The 20,612-nt window shown below is 43.7% G+C and overlaps 1 protein-coding gene across 1 annotated transcript in view; it reads right to left on the reverse strand.

Annotated features, from left to right (window-relative positions):
- Window positions 1-5,370: 5,370 nt before the first annotated feature.
- Window positions 5,371-20,612, reverse strand: part of CDHR3 (cadherin-related family member 3) — a gene marked incomplete at its 3' end in the record, with an annotated part of 39,034 nt that continues 23,792 nt past the window's right edge. The window contains exons 12-19 of the mRNA XM_009877990.1: window positions 19,152-19,378; window positions 17,272-17,443; window positions 15,523-15,767; window positions 12,749-12,930; window positions 11,310-11,323; window positions 9,517-9,548; window positions 8,457-8,505; window positions 5,371-5,690 (exon numbers count right to left, since the gene is read on the reverse strand). Coding sequence (XP_009876292.1) covers window positions 5,371-5,690; window positions 8,457-8,505; window positions 9,517-9,548; window positions 11,310-11,323; window positions 12,749-12,930; window positions 15,523-15,767; window positions 17,272-17,443; window positions 19,152-19,378 — 1,241 coding nt within the window. The remainder of the gene's footprint in view (window positions 5,691-8,456; window positions 8,506-9,516; window positions 9,549-11,309; window positions 11,324-12,748; window positions 12,931-15,522; window positions 15,768-17,271; window positions 17,444-19,151; window positions 19,379-20,612) is intronic.

The raw sequence follows: 20,612 nt of genomic DNA on the forward strand, positions 1-20,612 counted from the left end.
AGGCCCTTGATCATCCTCGTAGCTCTCCATTGGACTCTCTCCAGTAGGTCCCTGTCTCTCTTGAATTGGGGAGCCCAAAACTGGACACAGTATTCCAGGTGTGGTCTCACCAGGGCAGAGTAGAGGGGGAGAAGAACCTCTCTAAACCTGCTGGACACACTTTTCTTCATGCACCCCAGGATCCCATTGGCCCTCTTGGCCACAAGGGCACATTGCTGTCCCATGGACAACTTACTGCCCACTAGGACTCCAAGGTCTTTCTCCATGGGTCTGCTTTCCAGCAGGACATTCCCTAACCTGTACTGGTGCCTGATGTTATTCCTCCCCAGATGCAGGACTCTACACTTGTCATTATTGAACTTCACGAGGTTCCCCTTTGCCCAGCTCTCCAGCCTGTCCAGGTCTCATTGTACTCCTACTCTGTAGCATTCTTTTAAATAATTTCTTTACTCATGTTAATATTTAAAGGTGACTAAGCAGCAAAACTGGCCTCTGGCTGCCTGCATGGGTGGGCACCAGCCCGCAAACCCTCCCTGAGGTTCATTTGCACCGGGATATGCACTGCTCCTCTGGAAGCAGTCAGCTGTGATGGCTCTCTGGCAGGCAGGGTGCTGTGGGGTGAGCCCAGTGCAGACACTCAGGCAGGGTGAGCTGTGCTGGACCCAGTGGGGCTAATCCGCGCAGGTCCTGCGCAAACACAACGCTGCTGTTCCTGTCTGCATGGCCCCAGCTAGTACACGTAGGAAGGAATTGAAGACCAGGCAAAACTGCATGGCTGGACCAAGGCTTGCCTTGCCCATGTCATTCACCAACTGCTTTTTTTCAAGCACTGGAAGTTAAGCAAGAGCCTTGCCTCACAATCAGATCCTGGGGAATCTGTTGACCTGTGGCAACTGGAGTTTAGTACCAGTGAATGGCATAGCGATGACATTACTGAATAACATTCAGAGTAATATCTGTTTTTCTATTTTGTTTTCAAGTGGTTCTCTCACTCAATAATATGGAGCTTACTGAAGAAAACTGCTGGAGCTTATGCTTGTCACCTTCAATCTCCTGGCCCAGCCCATGTTTTTTCTATCTGGCTGTTTTGAAGTACATCTCGTAACATGCTTCCAAGATTTAGAATGACCCCAAAGGCAGGTCCCGGGAAACAGCCTGCAGATCTCAGAGTATAACAAAGCATGGGTGATGCCCCATCTTCTCCTGAGATCTGAGCAGGCAGCAGCAGAACTGGGCTGACCTCAGTCCTCATCTTCTTGATGATTTTCAGCTTGCTCGGGCACTAGTGCAGTGGCACAGACCTCCCCTCCTCTGAACAGCCTGGGCTGAGCCTCAGCTGGTTTATCTTTGCTTGTTGTAGGCATTGATATCTGATCTAGTCAGCCAGAAAGAGCTGATTTGAGGGTGCAGTTCATCTGATCTACTCTAGACAGATGTCTGCTTTTCATAAGTCACCCCTAAACTATTTCTTTCTCCCCTCCCCTGTGACTACATGGGGAGCGTACAGCGACTAGCACAGGCACTGTGGGAGTGAAGTCCTGTGGTCACCGAGGCTGTGTCGAGCCTTTCAGCTGGAGCATTGCAAAGGGTGTGTTGGGCTTGGAAATCTCGGGCAAGTGATCAGCTGGGGCTGTGCAGCATGCATGTGGCTGCTTGCTGTTAAAACGTTGTTTCCATTATGGTGTTGCAACCTGGGTCTCCTAAAGTAACCTAGCATGGAGTTTCTTTACTCAGGAGCATTGTTCCCCTTGTCTGACCTGTTTCTCTGAGGGAGTTCAAGCCTTATCTCCTTCTCCTAGTGAGTGGTCACAAAGTGGCAGCCTCCTGGGCAGGAGGCAGCCGAAACTGTTCTCCTTTGTAGGTCTCTTGGAGGCCATGACAAAATACAGTATCAGCACTTTCGCATTCCTTAATATACTGAAGTTACATGGCGAGAAGCTGAGACTTCTGATGTTTATTGCAAGTGCTATTTATAATACCAACATGAAAGCAGAGCATTTATGCATTAGAAGTACATTCACTTTGGAGAAGAGCACCAAAAAACCAGTAATAAGATCACACATAAGCTACTGAGGAGCTAGACTTAGTCAGAAAAAGTGACCTCTGCTCTTTTGTAATCGCTCTTGAAACTTTCAGAGCAATGTTAATCCAAAGGTCTTCAAACACTTCACAGATGTGTAATAGGTGGAGACAGCTGGGGAAGAACTCACACTGATTTTTGTAGACTTTGGTTAAAATTAATGCACAATGTGTAACAGGCAGCTGAAGGTCAGGAACTGTTGCCCCCAGCCACTCTGCTTGAGCCACCAGGCACCTTTATTCCTTTTCTAGTCTCCACTTGTTGGTGTCATCACTCTAAATTAAGTGGCACCAAACTTCACAGCATATAACTATATGCACAGAGGCTAACAGAGCTGTTACAGACTACAGAGGCTCTTCCCATCATCTAGTCTAACTCAGCAGCCTTTCTTGATTTCTGAAGTCTTCAAATGATGGAACGTCTTCACAGTCTTAGCTAATTGTTCCAATAATTAAATGCTGTTATTGCCTAGAGTCTACTCTTAATCCTTGCTCTCAGTCCATCTAGTGGCAGTTTTCAACACTGAGTGTGTTCTCAGGGACACTTCTGAATGAAAAATAACCACTAAAGCTGGTTTATCAGTCAGGTGAGAGTCTAACGTTTAAAGCTGTACTGCACAGCATACTATAATCTGTATTTTAGGAAACAATATATCTCTTTTACATATATTCAAAGTATTTTTTCATATATTGTTCCATACAATATGCAGTGAGTGTACAGCTGGGCCAGTTAGTTCTGTCTTCTCTGTTTTTGTTCTACCAAAGGCATGCCAAAGAAATGGATGGCTCTGCATTGGCTCAGTGAGGCCTGAATTCATTCTTGCTTCACTGGAAGAAAAGTGAATAGTAGTAGGGGTAGCTAATAGGAAAATCTTGCTGCTTTTGTATAGAGCTGATGCTTCAATAAAGCCTTGTTATTCCTTGATTTTCTAGATCCCAAGCAAGGAAAATAGTTTTGTGCATGGTCAAAATAAGGTCTTACAGTGAAGATCAACATGAAGAATTAGCTGGAGCTAGAGATCAGCATTACACATATTGAAGCAACAGTGAGTAAGGAGGGACATAGTTGCACTTTATGGTCAGCACGCTTGTTTTCCCCATGTGGCAAGTTGCCTGGGAATCACAAGATGCCTTATCTTGCCTAAACCTACCTCCCAAAAGGCTGAGTACACCAGCTAAACTCACCTGAAATGGACAGAGGCATTCTGGGCAGTGTTAGCTCTTAGATCTGTGAGCCTTTAGATCCATGGTGCCTCTTTGTAGAGCTGTCAGTTGTTCAGAGGTTAGAGTATGTGAGCACCACAACAAGGGTAGTTGCTTTTCACCCAGCTGTTGGCCAGCTGTGGGAAACTGTGGCACCAGTAGTGTTGGCTGTGACAGTGTGTTTGCACACATGGATGTTCAGAGCGTGCTATGATAACATGTTACACTGCTGTAGGGTTGTTTTTTCCTCTGAGAAGGAAGGAAGGAAAGAATTTTATGCAGTTCAGCAGTAGGAAGATGAATTTTCATCCATCTCTTTCCAGGTTTCCTGCCTGAAACTACAGCATGTCTCTGCTTCCACTTAAAAAGAAGGTAATTGTTTCATAATCACCAAAGTAGAATGAGAGGAATTGAGGAAGCAGAGTGACTGCCCCAGAGAAATGCCCAGGAAAATAAATAAAATGGCCTGTGTGTCTTCCCATCATGAAAACAATGCAGTTAACTTCTTCAGATAGTGAAGATTAAATGTTGGTAGGTACCAGCTCTGGGTAGCTTGGTGTCAGAGTGATAGAAAGATCAGAGTCATAGGAGTAGTACCAATTACCATAGAATTTCTCCATAGACAGTGGAAAACTGCCTGTACAGAACTCAAATATATTGTATTTACAGCACATGAGTGCAAACAATGGTAGGTTGGAGCTCTGAATGTGCGGCTAGCCCTACTGCTGGTCAAACAGCACTATAACAACCACCATCAACACAGTAAACTGATAACGTGCTCAGAGAGTATAAATATCTCTGTCGTTGTGGTGTTCATGGCACACTGGGTTTCTGACTGCTCAGTGAAATGGCATTTGACTGAAGATGTTTGGTGTTTGTAGAGGAAGCTGTTCCCAAGCCAAACCACTCCTTTGGAACACAGCAAAGAGTTGCAGCACCATGATGGGTGGTTTTGTAAAGCGTAGGATCCTCGGTGAAATTATCCTGGGCCTCTCTATCCAGGTCCGCTGTCGTACGACAAAAAAAGTGGCAGACTGAAAAAAATCTTTATTGACTGTCCTTGCTCAGCTTAAACTACGTGTTTTCTTTTGCCACCTGATATCAGCCCCTTGCCACCAAAACCACTTCTTGTAATCAGGAAAGAAAAGAAGCCAAGACATGGAGTATTAAGTCATTATTTATAATTATTTTTCTGCAGATTAAAATGATTTGCTGAAATCTTGTAGGATTTGCTTGGTTTATATCAAGTTCTTAGCACTTAAATTATACATGCCCACACTCAGTAAAGATTATTTCACCCCATGTGTTTACTGTCAGTATTATTTTGAGTGTGTTCTACTCAGTTCTGTAAAACATTAAATGCGCCAGAGGAAATACCAAAGGTGAAGATATTGAATGCTGCTAGTGTTACAAAAGATAAATAAGCTGAAAGCGTTGACATGACAGCCTGAGATACCATAGTAAGCTGTGGGTTTTCTCCACTCCAAAACTGCTTTCAAGCCATGGTCTTTTGTACAGCACGATGGGAGAGTGAGGAAGGGCTGAAATAAAATACGAATGAAAATATTTTTAGCCTTTACCAGCAAACTTTTCAACAACACTGATGTGCTTTCCACCCATTCTGCTGCTCAGCAGGGACAGGATTCCCCATTCACTGGTCAGAATGCATATCCATGTGTATGTTGTCCTCCCCAAAGGCAGTCAGGATGTGGCTGTGTCAGTCTGGGGGTGCAGAGCTCTTCCAGGAGGAAACTGCCAGCAGCTATAGCCTGGGGACAGCAGGCAATGGATGCATCTGTCCATGCCTTTGCTTTCCTTTCCTCTTCTCCCCCTTTCGCATCCTCCTCTCCCAGTTTTATGTGCACCTGCCAAAAGTAAGTCCAGCTTCTTCCTGCCTTTGGGTCCAGTTTCTGCAGAAATGGCCACCTTATTCTTGCAGTTGATATATATATAGGTAGAAAATCACATCAGATTATTGGGCTGTTCAGAGCAGGGGTCGTTTAAGAAGTGCCTTGGATTTGCACGCACTCTGCCTTAAGGCTGGCTTAATGGCTACACAGTGCTTATTTTGGGAGAGGAGGTCCGTACCTGCCTTGGGGAGCTGGTGAAGATAACCCCCCGTTTGGCAGACTCCTCTTTCTGCCTTTGTAATCTTAGCCCATTCTGGCCTGATGGATCTGATTGCCCTGCCGAGGCCTTGGCAGCTGGTTTTGTCTCTGTGGTCAGCTCTTTCTTTTTCTCCGAAGGCTCTTTTTTGCCTGGTGCCTCTGCTTTGTCTGTCTCTTTGCCGCTATCATCTGTAGCACTGGGTGTTACTTGCACGGCTGGCATGGGCTGAAGGGGCTTGTTGCTCTTCTTCCATCTCCGGGCTCCTGACTGTGTATTGAATTCATATATTTTGCCAGTAACTTGCAAGGGAGAAAAGACAACTGATTAAAACCACTTCCACTCTAGAAGATTTCAGCATGACAGTTCTCCTCAGGATGAGGTTGAAAAAAGAAATGTGAAGCACCTGGAAATCAGCAGAGCTGGGGAGGTAGCCCCAAGTGGGAAAGCCTCATTTCTGCAAGTGTGCATGGGGACCTGGGTGTCATGGTGGTCTCTCAGGGGAGATGCTGTTCTATCAGTAAAAAAACCTGACTCTGCATTTCAGGGAATAAGAATATTCAAAACATTTCTACTAAAAAAAAAAATGACCTTATCATCCTATACTTCTACCCATGTTACAGCTACCATGGGTCAACACATCCATAGTGCTTAGTTGTTAGGACTAGCTCTCCCAAAACTCTCGCATTTGGCCATGCTAAGCAAGGCCATCATATATGTCTGTGCCTATTTTTGCAAGTAGAGTTTCCTACTTGATGTAGCAAAACTGACTAGGAGCACAATATGCTACATACGTCTTCCAGACCACATCAGGTCACCTAGATTGACCCAAGATTTGGAGATCTGGGGTCCTCAATGAGTTCTGGCTGTATCTGTTGCTTCTCCATTTGCACAAAATGCTTTTCTCCGGGCTTGCTGTGCACACTGTCATCGATAGAATGACATACTATGAATTTTCTGTTTGTGCAAGTGTATGCTTCCCTCACGTATATAAAATACTCTTAAATTTGGGTTGTTTAGCACATATGTCTGCCTTTTTTTGTTAGAAAGGTTTTTGGCACTCTTCAGATTTTAGGGGCAATTTCTACTTGTACGTTAAAAGCAGGTATCATAGAATCATCATTTACTACTGAGCGATAGGGGGAAGAATTGCTGTGTGTCCAGTGTGATTGCCTCAGTCTAAATCACTTTCTTGGTAAACAGACAGAAAATCAGAAGCTATAGTGACACTTCTTGTAATTAAGCATTATTAACATTATTAATGTGAGATGAACAAAGACCAGTAAAGCCTGGAAAGAAACAGTGGTTACATGTTACTGTATGTTACAGTTTGGATCAGAATTAATGGTTTCTGACACATTAACACAATTTAAGCAATTAGAGATGAAACTGGATCTCAGAACATTATTTTTCTGACTGCTTACAAGACGGGTATGCTAAAGCAGCCCAGATCAGGAATCAGCTCCTGATCATCCCTCCCAATCAGATTCAGCTGATGATGTCCTGGGAATTATTAAATCCTATTTCTAAGTCACCAACACTTGAACTCCTAGGGTCTAGGATGAGCCATGGAGGGAAGGACTGAGGAGCACACATTTCTCTGCAGACACCACAAAGCTATATTGTAGCTTAATGTTTGTGTCAAGCATGACACAAACCCTATGGCTCTGGAGGGCCTTTGGATGGGCACAGATAACCTTAAGTCTGGTGTGGTCAGGTTTGCTGAGGAAGGAAGCCACCAGCTGTCCTGCAAAAAAAACCACAAAGCAGCTCTTGCAATGGCCTAATGAACATCCATGTTTAATGTACTACAAATGGAGTTACACAGTGAAAAAGTAAGAACTTTGGAGCCCATCCCTCCAGATTTCTTTATAAATAGCAGGTGGGCCTGGACTTGGGCCAAAATGGCCTTGAGCAGCTTTGCGGATGGGCTTAATTGCACAGTAGGGCCTCAGTTGTTTGCCCAAATTCTACTGAAGTCCCCCTGCCTAGTGTTTCGCATTAGCTCACGGCATCCAACAGCTCCGAGCCAGCTAATAAGAAACACGAGGTAGAGCCTTTTGTGGGGAAGTTTGGCCAGATGAATCCAATATTTGAAACAAGCCTGCCTTCTTCTGAATAATTTTTAGGCCTATTGTTTAGGACCTATTTTCGGGTCTGTTTGTTAAAGACCTATTTCAACTGTCACATTTTACCATCACCCCTCTTCCCACACTGGGGCCCTTAAACATTAGATGCAGGGTTGGGCACCCTAATGCATCACAGTGCAGGGCTCAGGCAGGGGCTGCAGTTCAGGAGGATGAGGTAAGACAGATCGACTCTTAGAAAAAGAACATTTTTCTGTAATGAGCCCTGCTGAGAGCACAGTGGCTGTCACCTGGCAAAAGGGGTAAGCACTAGACCTCCTCGGTTTCCTAGCTTTCACCTCAATTTTATTTTTCCCACCTGGTTAATCAGATATGCTCAAAGTTAGCAGCATAGCCTGGTGATGCTCTTGGTAGCTGATGCAACCACAACTGTACCTAAAAGCAAATGTTCTTCCCTTTCCTCCCCAACCAGCGATGCTCAAGCCTTAGATAAACAGCAGCAATACACTGTTGCTGTAAGGGAGGAGGTCTGTGCAGGAGTACCTCACCCACTCACCCTGCATCCAAGGAGAGGTTTAAGAGATGAAGTCAGTACATCTGTGGCTACATTAATCTCCTGGCCATTTCCCAGACATGGGAAGGGTGAAACCACGTAACCATGACAGCACCAGAGCAGACCTGAAGCCAATTCCTCCTCCCCTCCCACCTTCCTATGCCAGATCCATACATTCAGGTTTAGCACAGTAGTGAATAGTCTGACCATTGGATATGTGCTTTCAAGGGCCATAAGTATATTCTACCATTAGAAATGTTACTAGAGCACTGTCTTGATTTTTCACTGTCTGTGAAATATAGCTCCCATTCTCCTTGGAAACAGCAAACCTCAAGTATGAAAAGCAAACATTGAACCATATTTAAATCAACTAATCCAGTTTGTTTCCAGCCAAATATTCATATCCACTGTTAATTGCTTTTTATTACCTGGGTCTCTGGCTTCTCCATCAAAGACAGTGTTTAGCTTTGTCATTGTCTATGAAGAGAGACAAAATGTGAAATGAATCCTGTGCATTAGTAAAGTAAGAAGGAGGAGCAGTGACTTGGAAATGGTGACCTACATGGATGGAGGTGGATCTGTATGACCCACATATTGCATTCTTGGAGGCTGGGTTTAATCAAAACTGGCAACAAAAGCCATTTATGGTGTAGGGTGTTGCCACTAGATGTTCAAAGGAGAATTAGTAAGGTCCAACATGCTGAATGTCTTCGCGTGTGTAACCACAAGAGGGTCACCTCCACCCAGAGAAGGCTTGGGATTCCCCTCTCTGAAGAACTTGGGGAGAGAGAGTTCACTAACGAAAGTGCCTTGCAGCCTTTACGCTATTATGGCTGTGACAAAGAAGGAGGATCTAGGAGCAAAGAAACATCTATTACAGTGGAAATAACTAGGCATTTTTCTGCAAACAGCTTATCAAGACCAAATTTTTAGAGCCTGGGTACACTTGTGTACCTTGCTGGTTGTACTGAGGGTTAGCTGCACAGGTCAGCAGCTTCTCAGCAGCACAACATTGCCATCAGGGAAGATCTCCATGTGTTGCCTGATCTAGTTGAGAGGTGTCCCTGCCCATGATAGGGAGGTTGGATTAAATGATCTCTAAGGTCCCTTCCAGCCTAGGCCAGTCTATGATTCTATGGGGCACTTGTCACGCTGTCCCTGCGGCTACAGTGAGTCTCCTTGCCACTGCTCTGGGCACTCCCACACACAGGGCTCCTAGGGAGGCTGGAGAATTTGGCACTTGGAAGCAAAGGGACCACAGCATGGGTGAGCACCCCTCACACACAGTGTTGTCTCCAGATATATCAATACAATACTGACATTGGGATATGGAAGTGTTCTGGATTTGGGGGCAACCATTTTTTCCTCATCTATAATTTTTACATTCTCTCTGGCAAACAGACACCTTCCATAGAAAGGGTCCTATGATGATACTGCATGATGGGGCAGGGCAAAACTGGATTTAGTTTTGAGGCTGGCAGTACTTACCACAACCACTTCTTTTTTAGGTTTCTTCTTTTCTACAGAAAGGAAAATACACATTGTAAACAATCAGATTTTTCTGACAGTGACTATAGACACTAAAGTCAAAATTTCCTGAGACAAATAGACATTCTTCGTACTCGACTTCTGAGACATCTCAAATTACTCTTTTTTCAAAGGCTGATCCCTCATACTGTTTGAAAAGTGAACTTCTTTATAGTGTTTTGGAGTGAGAATTTGCAGCTACCAATGGCTAATCAGAAGTTCATCCTTGAAAAGTCTTAGTCCTTCAGTAATGAAGAACAATGGTTTCTTTGAAAAATTCCCATTTCTAAACAATATTAACAGATACAGAAGTTCACCTTTGGGGATATTTGAACTGCAAATGTAGATTTTATTTTCTTTTTCCATGAATGTTTGCAGTTGCAAAGCTTATGCACTCAAACATCTCAGTCTAAACTAGAGCAGGGTAGATTTAGATCAGACATTAGGAAGAAGTTCTTTACTGTGAGGGCAGCGAGACACTGGAACAGGTTGCCCAGAGAGGTGGCGGATGCCTCAGCCCTGGAACTGTTCAAGGCCAGGCTGGATGGAGCTTTGACCAACCTGACCTAGTGGGAGATGTCCCTCCCCATGGCAGGAAGTTGGAACTAGATGATCTTTAAGGTCCCTTCCAACCCAAATCATTCTATGATCTATGATTCTGCACGCTTAGAGACAAAACACGGAAGTGCTGCAAATCCAGTCAAGTAAAATTCAGACTGAAGAACAGTTTGGCTATGTGTGAATTTACCACACTATTAACTTATCCCATATGCAAACAAATACATCAGCAGTGACACAGGCATCTCAACAGCATGGATTTGTGGATGATACCCAACTAGTTGCTATGATTTCTTCTTGCTCACTCATTGCCAATTTGTTTAATGGCCTTTCTTTGGAGAACTCTGTGCCTGGCTGCCAGTGGGCTTTACAACCAGGGGTACAATACTCTGAACTGCTGCAAATGGGTCTCAGCCTGAGCAGTGATGGGAAACCTGTTCTATTGGCCTTTACTGCCCAGCATTTGGGAACCAGTTTTTCAGAAAGCACCAGACATCCATTTTTGGGAAACCAGCCAATGCTGAAATGCCCCAAATCGGGCAAACAAGAGAACAGTTAATTTTGTTGGGCTTTATTAGTAGTGTCTTTTTTTCAAGCTGGGAGATACCGATTGAGGAGAGAGAGTTGTAACAGAAGGATCTTACTGAGCCCATATGAACCATATTTGCTAGCATATAGTTAATGGGACTAAAAAGAACAAGACTGCTTTAAAAAAAGCCCTTTTTAAAAAAATGTGCAGTTTATACCCCTGCTAAGTTACAGAAACTCCTTTAAAAGCACCAATACTTTAAAACAAATCTTCAGGTACATGAAGTATTGGTGTCAAGGGAGTAAATGAAAGGATCAGAGAACAGGGAATTAGAGTAAACTCTTGAAGGTGCTGTAGAGTGATGGGATTCTTTTTTAACAAATAGCATATGATTTGCATGTGAAAAACACAGTAAATCTTTGGCATCCATTCCAGAATACCTGGTTACTCTGAATTTGGTTTTTACTTAACAGTTAATAGATTTGAAAAACAAAAGGGCCATAAAATCACTTAGGCAGGCCTCCCATAATCAGCCAGGGTTATTTAATCTCAGTACTCTTGTACTGGGTCAAATTTACATGTCTAGAAATGGATTTACAAATTTTACACTGAATGGTAAAAGAAGATACCATTGTAAAGTATTAAAATATAGAAAAGAGGTACACACCTGGAGCATTTATCCTGTAATGAAAGAAAGATTAAGAGTGTAGTTAACAAATGACATACAATTGCCTACATAAAAATATCCTGTTTTGTTCTCTTTCATGTGACAAAAAGGATATGTTTCCTTGAGTTCTGGGATTTACTTGATTTGTTTGATTTCTGGTTTTGCTTCCGTTCAAGGCCTGCATCATTTAATGCTGCTTTCAAACAGAAAAGCAGCCCTGAACATTGCTCTAACACCTCTCCAAGAAGGGATGATATTAAAAAAATGAAGTCTTACTGATGATAGAATAATGGATTTATATAGTCTGGAAAAATATATTTTCAAATGTTGTCATCTTGTTCCATCCATGGAAGAAGGTCAGGTTTTTGGATCGGAGGTGCTCAGATAGTACCTTTTAAAGTATTTGAAAGTTTGTAGATGTTTTTGAAAAAACAGAAAATGCTTTTTAATGGGTCAGCTTGGCTCCTGATTAATCACTTGCCCTATTAATAAATAATAACAATAGCTAAGCTATATGCTGCTAGATTAATTTGTCATTTTTATCACAAATTGCTAAATTCCTTGCACACACCAACTGAATTATAATCACAGTCATATATTACTTCTTTGCATTTACTGTAATTTCCAGATTTAGTTTCAAATCCTGAAAAGTACCTATAAAAATCCTCTTTTTTTTTCTTTTGTCTTTTTTTTTTTTTTTTAAATCCCAGTTCACTTAAAGAGCTGCTTATCTTTGTTTTGTGAAGCAAGATGTCAATTTAGAGGCAGTCTGGCTCCAGCCCACCGAGAAGGCAGCCAGTGGGGATCTCTGCCGCTTCCCGCAATGAACCAGAGCCGGTCCCAGGTGCTTCTGTGGCTTTTGCCAAGCACGAGCACTTAGAGGCACCACGAAGTTTTACAGATCTGAGCCTGGGTAAAACTCCAGGAAATCTGCAGAAGTTTTGCCAGAACAAAGAATCTGGCACGAGCACCAGGGTTTGGAAAAGACTCTGGGATCCGTAGCTGCAATGGAGGAAAATGCATCCAGTAACTACCTAGATGGGAGCTCCCTTGGAGCGGGAGCCAAATAAAAACCAAAAACACTTGTATTTTTGGTCAGTGCAGTCCGAGTCTATGCCTGACTGTGCTTAGCTGTCTTTAGAGGTCATAACTGTTAATTCCACTATTACCTTCAGCTAATGCTAATGATAGTAAATCCCTGAAAAAAGATGCCATGGACGTTTTTTCCTTAATTTCATATCATTAACACCAAATATCACTGTAAGCAGTTAATAGCATTTATAGCACAATGAAGGGTATAGCACAATAGCACAATGAAGGGTATACCACTGTAAAATATTCGAAGTGTAGATTTCATTATAGCTGAAAGGCCTGAGCTATCTCTGTCATTGCCAGGCGCTGCCGGGTACTTCCCCAGTGTGACATTTGGGAGGACTCACAGAGGTGCGTCGTCTGCTTTGCCTGCTGGAAGGCAGCGAGTGCGGACCCACGTCGTCAGGAGGAACCCCAGATACCCCAGCACTCCGAAGAGCAACAAACTGCCGAAGGTGATGACGAATGGCACGTACCATGCGGACTCAGAGTAGAGGTTTTCCCTTTTCGTCACAAGAGTGAAGCCAGGCTTTTAAAACAAGATAGGAAAAGTTCCTCAAAGCCGCATACTTGCATGGTTCCTGACACCGATGGCAACCTTTCATCTGGTTGAACTTCTGCACTGAGGCACCTGGCCCAAGCTTGCCCCCGGGCTTTGCAGTTGATGGGCAGAGGGAGATAGTGTCTTCTGGAGACAGTGATTCATCTCACATACCTGCCTGATGACTGCCAGGGCAGCTCAGATAACTGAGATGGACCACCAAGCTCCTGAGGCAACCAAAGGCAGGTGTAATGGAGCCCACCCATGATGCAAAAAGGAGGTTCCAGATCGTGTTTCAATGTCTTATATTAAAACAAGCATGCCTTCGTGGGGTTTAAAAGCCTTAGGTTGCCCGAGGAGCTGCGAGTACACTGGTGGAGGGTGAGCAAGTTCAGGGAATACTGAAACCATTACCAAGATAATGGTTTCTTGTTACCTAAGGCGAAACTGGAAGTAGGTCATCTTCACTGCAGTGATCATTCGGCCCACTTCGTAAGGGGAGTTGAACCCTGAGGAACTGGGTTATTGTATAAAAAGAAATGAAACTCCTTTTTTCTTTTTTTTTCCCCCCTGTTACTTGTTCCAGAAGGTAAAAACCATACTTCCTGAGCAGTTGCAATCTCCCACATCTTTCCATGTGCCAGGAGACATGTCTCTGAGCTCACACGTCACTTGGTGCTAGCAACTCATTCATTAAGGGCCCATCATGAAGCTATCCTCGCGGGGATCAGAAATTATTCATTTGCTCTACCTGGGTCATTACCTAGTGTGGTACTATTAGTTTTGATCATCTGCTGAAGTTTTTATTTCACCTTCTGCAAGACATTTGTAACCACATTGTGTATGAGATTTAGTAGGGTATTTATTTATTTCCTGTTTAAGAATAACTTTAAAACAAATCTATTTAGCCTTGCAGAAAAAAGGTATGTCCAATCCTTAGAGAAGCTCTCAGATAACCTCAAGATCACAACCACCACTTCATTCTCATTGGAACTGAAGTAACAAGTGACTTTTTGTGATGGGGCTGCTTTCCTACACTACCAGCCTTCCAGCGTCTGATTCATCAAGTTGCTGCACTAAACACATGTAAGGAGTAGTGATGGGAGAAGTTGCTGTAATGGAAGTACTCTTTTGGAAAACAGACTGAAAGTGGAAGGCTGATATCTCTGGGGAGGCAGCTTTAACGCTGTGTTATGTGGTCTAGGCTGTATTTGTGGCAAAACACGGGAAAGAAATGCAGAGTAAGTTTTGTTATTCATCTTAACTTCTCATTTCCACATCAAGTAGGGGAGGAGAAAGCTGAAAGAAGATCGTTTATTCCTTCCCAACAGGGCACTAATTAATAACAGGATTATTAATAGGTCTGCAAGTTTGGATTTTTACATTTTCGTAGCAAAGCGTCCAGATTTGCATATGCTGTTTGCAGGATACTCTGGCTCTGGTTCAGTTACCAGCAGCCCCTAGCAGATGCAGAACATTTTAGAGTGAATAGCTCTTTTACTCCTTCACCAGCATACTCATATTTTCATACATGCAAGAGAAAAAAGAGGATAATGCCATCTTGAGGTAGGCAGAAAATGGATGGACTCTGGATGATGGGGAGATGGTGAGGCAAGGGATGAAGACAGTGACCAGTGTAAGGATGGGGAGAGAGTGGCTTGTACCCTCAGGCTGTGCCACTTCTGTAGGCAGAATGAAAGCAACCTCTCTTCATGTCCCACACCAGCCTGACAGAAATCAGCTCCAAAATGAAACTGGTGAGCCAGAGGTTGCCTGGGATGGCTGTGCAGAAGAGTAGACTGTATTGCTGGGACACAGGCCCACAGGTTATACAAGGCCACCCTGACTGCTGAAAGCTGTGCAGGCTTCCAGATCATGATATGGGCGGGGAGTTCAGGAAAGACTCCATCCCACCCCTCTGGATTTGCTGTCTGAAATCTGCTGAAACCTCAGCAACACCCTGAGGCTGTGCACAACCGCTTCGGTTCGTGACAGGCAGCTCAGAGTTTTACATGATGGTGACCTCAGGTATGGAAAAAAGCCCCTTCCAAGTAGTGGGGCTTGCTTGTTGTTGCTGTTGGTTTTACCTATTTGAGCTTTGGTAGCCACAGTTTAATGTGCCCCACTGCTAAAGAAGCACATAGAAGTGCAAGGCAGCTGGGCAAGTGAATAGCCATGAATAAAAAAAGGCAGTGCAAAATGCATGAGGTAATTTTGAGGTTCCAGGAAAAGGTTAACCTCTGCTCTTTCCTTGTTAATAAAGCTGCCAAAATCTTTAACTCTCCACTTACATAGCAGTGGCAGCGTGCCCAGTCCTTTGGCTACTTGCCCTTTTTGTTTTAGAAACTAAATTATAAAACATATGTTCTGACTCTGTATCTGGGACCAGTCCTTCATGACACTGAGCACATCAACACCTTCGGCTTCAATGTAAGACCACGGGACTCAGCACTTCCCAGGATTTGACCCACTGTATTTTTTTGCCCTCCTTTTGCATACATCTACCCTCTTTTCTTCACCCCCATGGAGATTAGTCCATAAAAGAAATTAAGAACTGGGCATAAATTTTGGCAAACTTACAGTTGTGTTAATGACAGTAGTTGGGTCTGGAATAATTCTGATGCTTAAAGTCACCGTTCCAGTTTTAATTAGGTGTGCAGTTTTGGCCCTGGCAGATAACAAATTGTCATCTGTTATATAAACGCACAGTCTGTAAATCCAGTTTGTATCAAGTCCACTCTCATAGTCAAATCTTGATGCAAGAATCAGCCGAGATATGTTGGAGCCAGCACTTGGTGAAAAGGTGAAATGATTGTTCACGTTACCTGCAAAAAAACAACACCAAAATTCCAAAAAATTACTTTAATGCCACATTAAAATAAATGCATGAAACAAGAAAAAGATCAGTTTCTCTTGGCAACTTGTTATGGATCACTATACACCTAAGAGTGGTGAAATATTATTGACAAGAATGGCTCCTCAATCTTCCTGATACCATAAAAAAATATTAAAACCAGTTTAAAACAATACACTCATCAAAGTGTTAAAATATAGAATAAGACCCTCTAGGGAGACAGCTGAAAGGAGGCTGTGGAACACTTTGGAGCCATAAAGCACACAAGAGGTCACCTGAGTCCTTACAGCCTGGAGAGCACCCAGAAGCAGCAGCACCCAGCCAGTGTGAAGACCCTACTCCATTGCAGGGCTCATCCCTCTAATGGAGTGTCCTTGGGGTGGCCTCTAGGCCACATGAACACCACCAGCATCTTCAGAGGCCGCTCCAGCCTCTCTCCATGACTTCTGCATCTGCCCAGAGGCAGAGGCCTTTGAACAGGTTCATTGGAAGAGAACTAATGGCTTGGGAACATTAATCACCTCCAGGGCTTTGTCTGCACCGTGGGGGCAGAGAGGGGATCTCAGTGGTACTGGCTTCCCAGCCCTCATTTTCTATCCATAAAGCTGGAGATGTGTTAGCAGTCTGGGCTGTGGGCAGGCCAGCCCCAGCTGTTTGGCTCTAGACAGATCATACATGCAAGAGATCAGAGCCGTGGGAAGGCACCAAGCACCAAATGTGCTTTGGTTTTGCTCTTGTTGCTCCTTGAAGTGACCTTGAAGGCCACGTCTATCGTACAACACAGACTATGGGCTGCTCTGTGGCTTGGAGGCCAACTGCATGGCAGAGCTCACATCTCCACAGCCCAAACTGGACCTGCGGTAAGACCCTGACCCTCTTTTTATGCTCACAGCTTTTTACTGGCAAGTGGACAATCTGGTCCCACCTTCTCAGCAGTCACCACAGCAACAAAGAAAGGAATTGCCCCATGAGGAAGCATTCCCTTTTATAGGAAGCTGAGTGTCATCCCATACCACTGCAGTCCTCCAGGTGGATGCAGCTGATTACTAGGTTCAAACACGTGTTCTTAAAATGGGGCTTTAATGTGTACAGCGTGGACTAAGGAAATGCAGGTTTGCTCAGTTGTTTGGAATGGTGTACCAGCATCTAGAGGTGAGTATGCAGAGAAACAGAATCCATCATTATCATTCCAGTTTATTCTGCTAAAGTCCTTGTCAACTGTGTAATTAGTTGCCAATTAATTAATGTAGCAGGCAACCCAGCCTTGCAAGGGAATGGTTCTAGGGGATAGCACCAGTAGCCAGCTTGTGGAGAGACATCTCTTTTGATAAGCAGCAAAATAATGACGTGCAAAACTTACGGATCACAACTCACTCACCATGAGAAGTAGGACATAAAAATGTGCTAGATTTTTACTTACAAATCTATTTACTAATTTTTACACTGCTTCCAACTCACACACCGTGACAGAGTACCTTCATTAATGAAGTAACGGAAAGATCTGGGATCAGAATCGCGATCTTGACATTCAATCCTGAAGCCATTAATATTGGTCCCAACAGCTAAGCTGACTGGGATTTGAAATGAATAGAATCTGGGTGAACAAACTGGTTCTTCATCATTTACTTCCAAAACATTGACAGTTACCTGAAAGAAAAGAGCAGTAGGCAAGCTGAAGCTCCTCCACTGTACTGAGTCAGAATTTTATGAATTTCAGAAATGGTTTGGCTCTGCCCATTTTGCTGTTTTGATCAACAGCAACTGAAGAGCAATGAATCTCCATTCCAATCATTTTCTACCAGAAAATGCCTGTGATCATTTGATTTTCAGTTCTTCTTGTGATCACCACTCTTCTGGGCTGAGGTTCCTTAGCCTAAACCATCTTCCAAAACTGTAGGATGTTCAAGCTGTTGCGTCTATTTAAATCACCTTAATTGTGTCATAGTTAGAAAAGGAAATAATAATAGTACCACGTATTCATTAAACTTGCTTTCAAACCTCTCAAACTGATTTGCAGTCATTAGTTAGGCTTCTTAGCATATTCAATAATAATTCAGAGCATGATCCGTTGAAGGAAGACTCCTTATAGACTGTTCCCAGTGAGAGAGAAACGCTGGTAACAGCCTTCTGCATGGCTGGGAGAACCCTGGGTAGCACTAGATTTCCTTCTGTCAGCTGGGATTAGCTGGCTGAGAGAAAAAAGTTACCCTCCTCAAAGCTCTTTCCTCTAATGCCTGTTGGCAACAGATAAACTTGTCATCATTAAAAGTTCGTGATGCTAAATTTTCCTTAATCATCACCTTGAAATACTATAGGTGAGAAACGGATTAAGTACCTCCCACTCAGCTTCTCTAAGGGTGGTGCTTGACTGGAATAGAAAGCAAGCCTAAGCATCTGTATCCTCCGCAACAGATGTGTGAAAATATAATGTAAGGCAGCCATGAGGGAGAAGATGTTAAAAGGAGTAAAACCAAGTCTGTGTGTGAAGGACACTGGGATTCTTTGGAAGAAATGACTATAAAATACCTTCACGGATATGACTTTTATATTTTCTATTTCTGAATAGAACAGGTCTGGGCAGCAAACTTGAGCACAGTCCTACTCTTTAATGTTATTGTGGTCCCTGGCATGCTCTTGGCTCCTGCCAGATAACACCATCAAGGACAAAAGTAGATCATGGTCAGGGAAGGCATGTGTAGGATTCATCTCCAGTGGTCCACAAGGGCACAGCTGTACTGGGCTGGTCCCTCTGACATTACCCCAAGGGTCTACCCAAGCCTTCATCCCATCCTCAAGGTTTGCAGCACATCCCCTCTGCCCCACCCTACAAAACCACAACTCTGATGGGCTGCAATACGATTCTCACATTACTTTGGTCACTTTGCAGTTCAAAAAGGTTACTTACAAAATCAGAGTATGTTTGAGGGCCAAGGGGCACTACACGGGGTCCAAAAAGGACATAACACTAAGTATAGCTACAATTAGGTTGGGCTACCTGGCCTCAAGACCCTGTCGTTTTTCTATTTTCTGGTATATATGTAGCCGTAAAGAGTATCTTAAATTGTCTAGAGCACAGGAAACAATTTCACTGCCCAGGTAATATAGGAATGAAAGACTGAGAAACAAAATGCACAGAGCTAAAACTATAAAAGTATTACTTCAATCCTTTTTGCAATAAATAAATCAAGACTGAGTGAACACCATCTCTTTCATGTGGCAGAGTTACATATTAAACTCTGTGCAGGGGTGGACTTGCCTTTTACAGAGCAAAGTGCTTTGCTTAATGTCTTACCGGTCTTGCCAGAAAGAAAAGAGAAAAAAGTAGATAAAGGGTGAGTAGAGTGGATTTACTCACAGATGCTGTTGTAGTCTTCTCTTGGTCTGAGGCTTGTACTGTTAGAATGTGTTTCTGAGTTGTTTCATAGTCTAATCTAGCTAAAATCTTCATATCTCCTTTGGTTGGGCTGATCCAGAAGATGTTTGTATAATCCCTGGTGCCTCCTCCAGCTACAATGGAATAAGTGATGACACTGGGTGGCCAGTCCTTGTCGCTGGCACTCACTCTTCCAATGCTGGATCCAACTGAGACACAGAAAATCCATTATTTCATTAACATTTTGAGGAAAACAAGGTACAGATTACTTGTTCCAAACAAAAATTGATAAAACTGAACTAGAGATTTATTTTAGAGTTTTTCACCCCAGAAAAGTAAAGCAAAAGTGTGAGAAATACCAGTTCTCAATGCTGTGCTATGGCTTCCTGGAGCATGGGTTTGCCTACTAGCAATGAATGCCGAAGTGCAAGGAGTCTGTGGAGAGCCACAACAGAAGTGCTCCAGCACTGAGGGACTCCCTGAGCCCTGCACTGGTGCACACAAACTCCAACCTTGCGGCAGCCTGAGCACTGGCTAGGTTGAAAGAACAAGGCTCTTTGTCTGCCTTGAAAAGCCATTGTTGCTGTTCCTACCGAGGTGTTTGAAAAGCAGTTTGAACCAGCTTCGTGCTGAGCATTTATGAAGTAAGCTGCAAACAGCAATTCTGTCGACTGTGAGAATGAAGACAGGACTGCACACGCCCATATCTGCAGACATTGATTCTCTGCAATATTGATTTAGGGATATGCAGGGTGAATATGCAGAGCAAGGCAAGAAGATGTAAATGAAGGGGTTGGCTTTTTTTTTTTCCCTTTCTTGACCCTGTGAGCCCCAGCCCTACTGCAAACTGTTGGCTCCTGTTTGGTATGGCAATAGCAAGCATCCTGCTAATGTCAACTCAGCCCAAAACAAAATGCAGCCTGAGTAGGAAAAAACATATTATTCCTCTTGATAGGCTCAGTATCCAACAAAGTTCTGTGGCTGACACAGAGAGTTTCACAGACATACTCATGTCACAGATGGGTTTTGAGTGTTGTATTGCTAAGATACACATCAGTGCTATAAGGAGACACAGAGAGAATACGAAATGCTAGGAAATTCACCATAGCATGCCCACTCGGAAACAGCTTAGAAAGCCAAGCTCCGTCCATGCTCCACAGAAATAAAGAGTGGGCAAGAACAACAGGCTGCTGAGCAATGCAAGATGCTGGCCTTAAGGTCAGGGTCCTCTGGCTGCCGAGCAGCCGTCCTGTGCCTCCTCATACTCCCTTCCTTGCTCTCCTGGCAATTTGGCTTCGGGAGGAGACAGGGCTGTCTGGGTTTTTCTGCCAGGTGGACCATGCTGGGAGCCAACCCCTCCCTGTCCAAGCCTCCCCAGTCTCCCCAGCTCCCTTCCAGACTATGCACCCACAAATGAGCTGCAGCTCTGCTGTACTCAGAAGT

Source organism: Apaloderma vittatum, unplaced genomic scaffold, assembly GCF_000703405.1.
Source record: "Apaloderma vittatum isolate BGI_N311 unplaced genomic scaffold, ASM70340v1 scaffold6411, whole genome shotgun sequence".
In the NCBI taxonomy this organism is placed as follows: Eukaryota; Metazoa; Chordata; class Aves; order Trogoniformes; family Trogonidae; genus Apaloderma; species Apaloderma vittatum.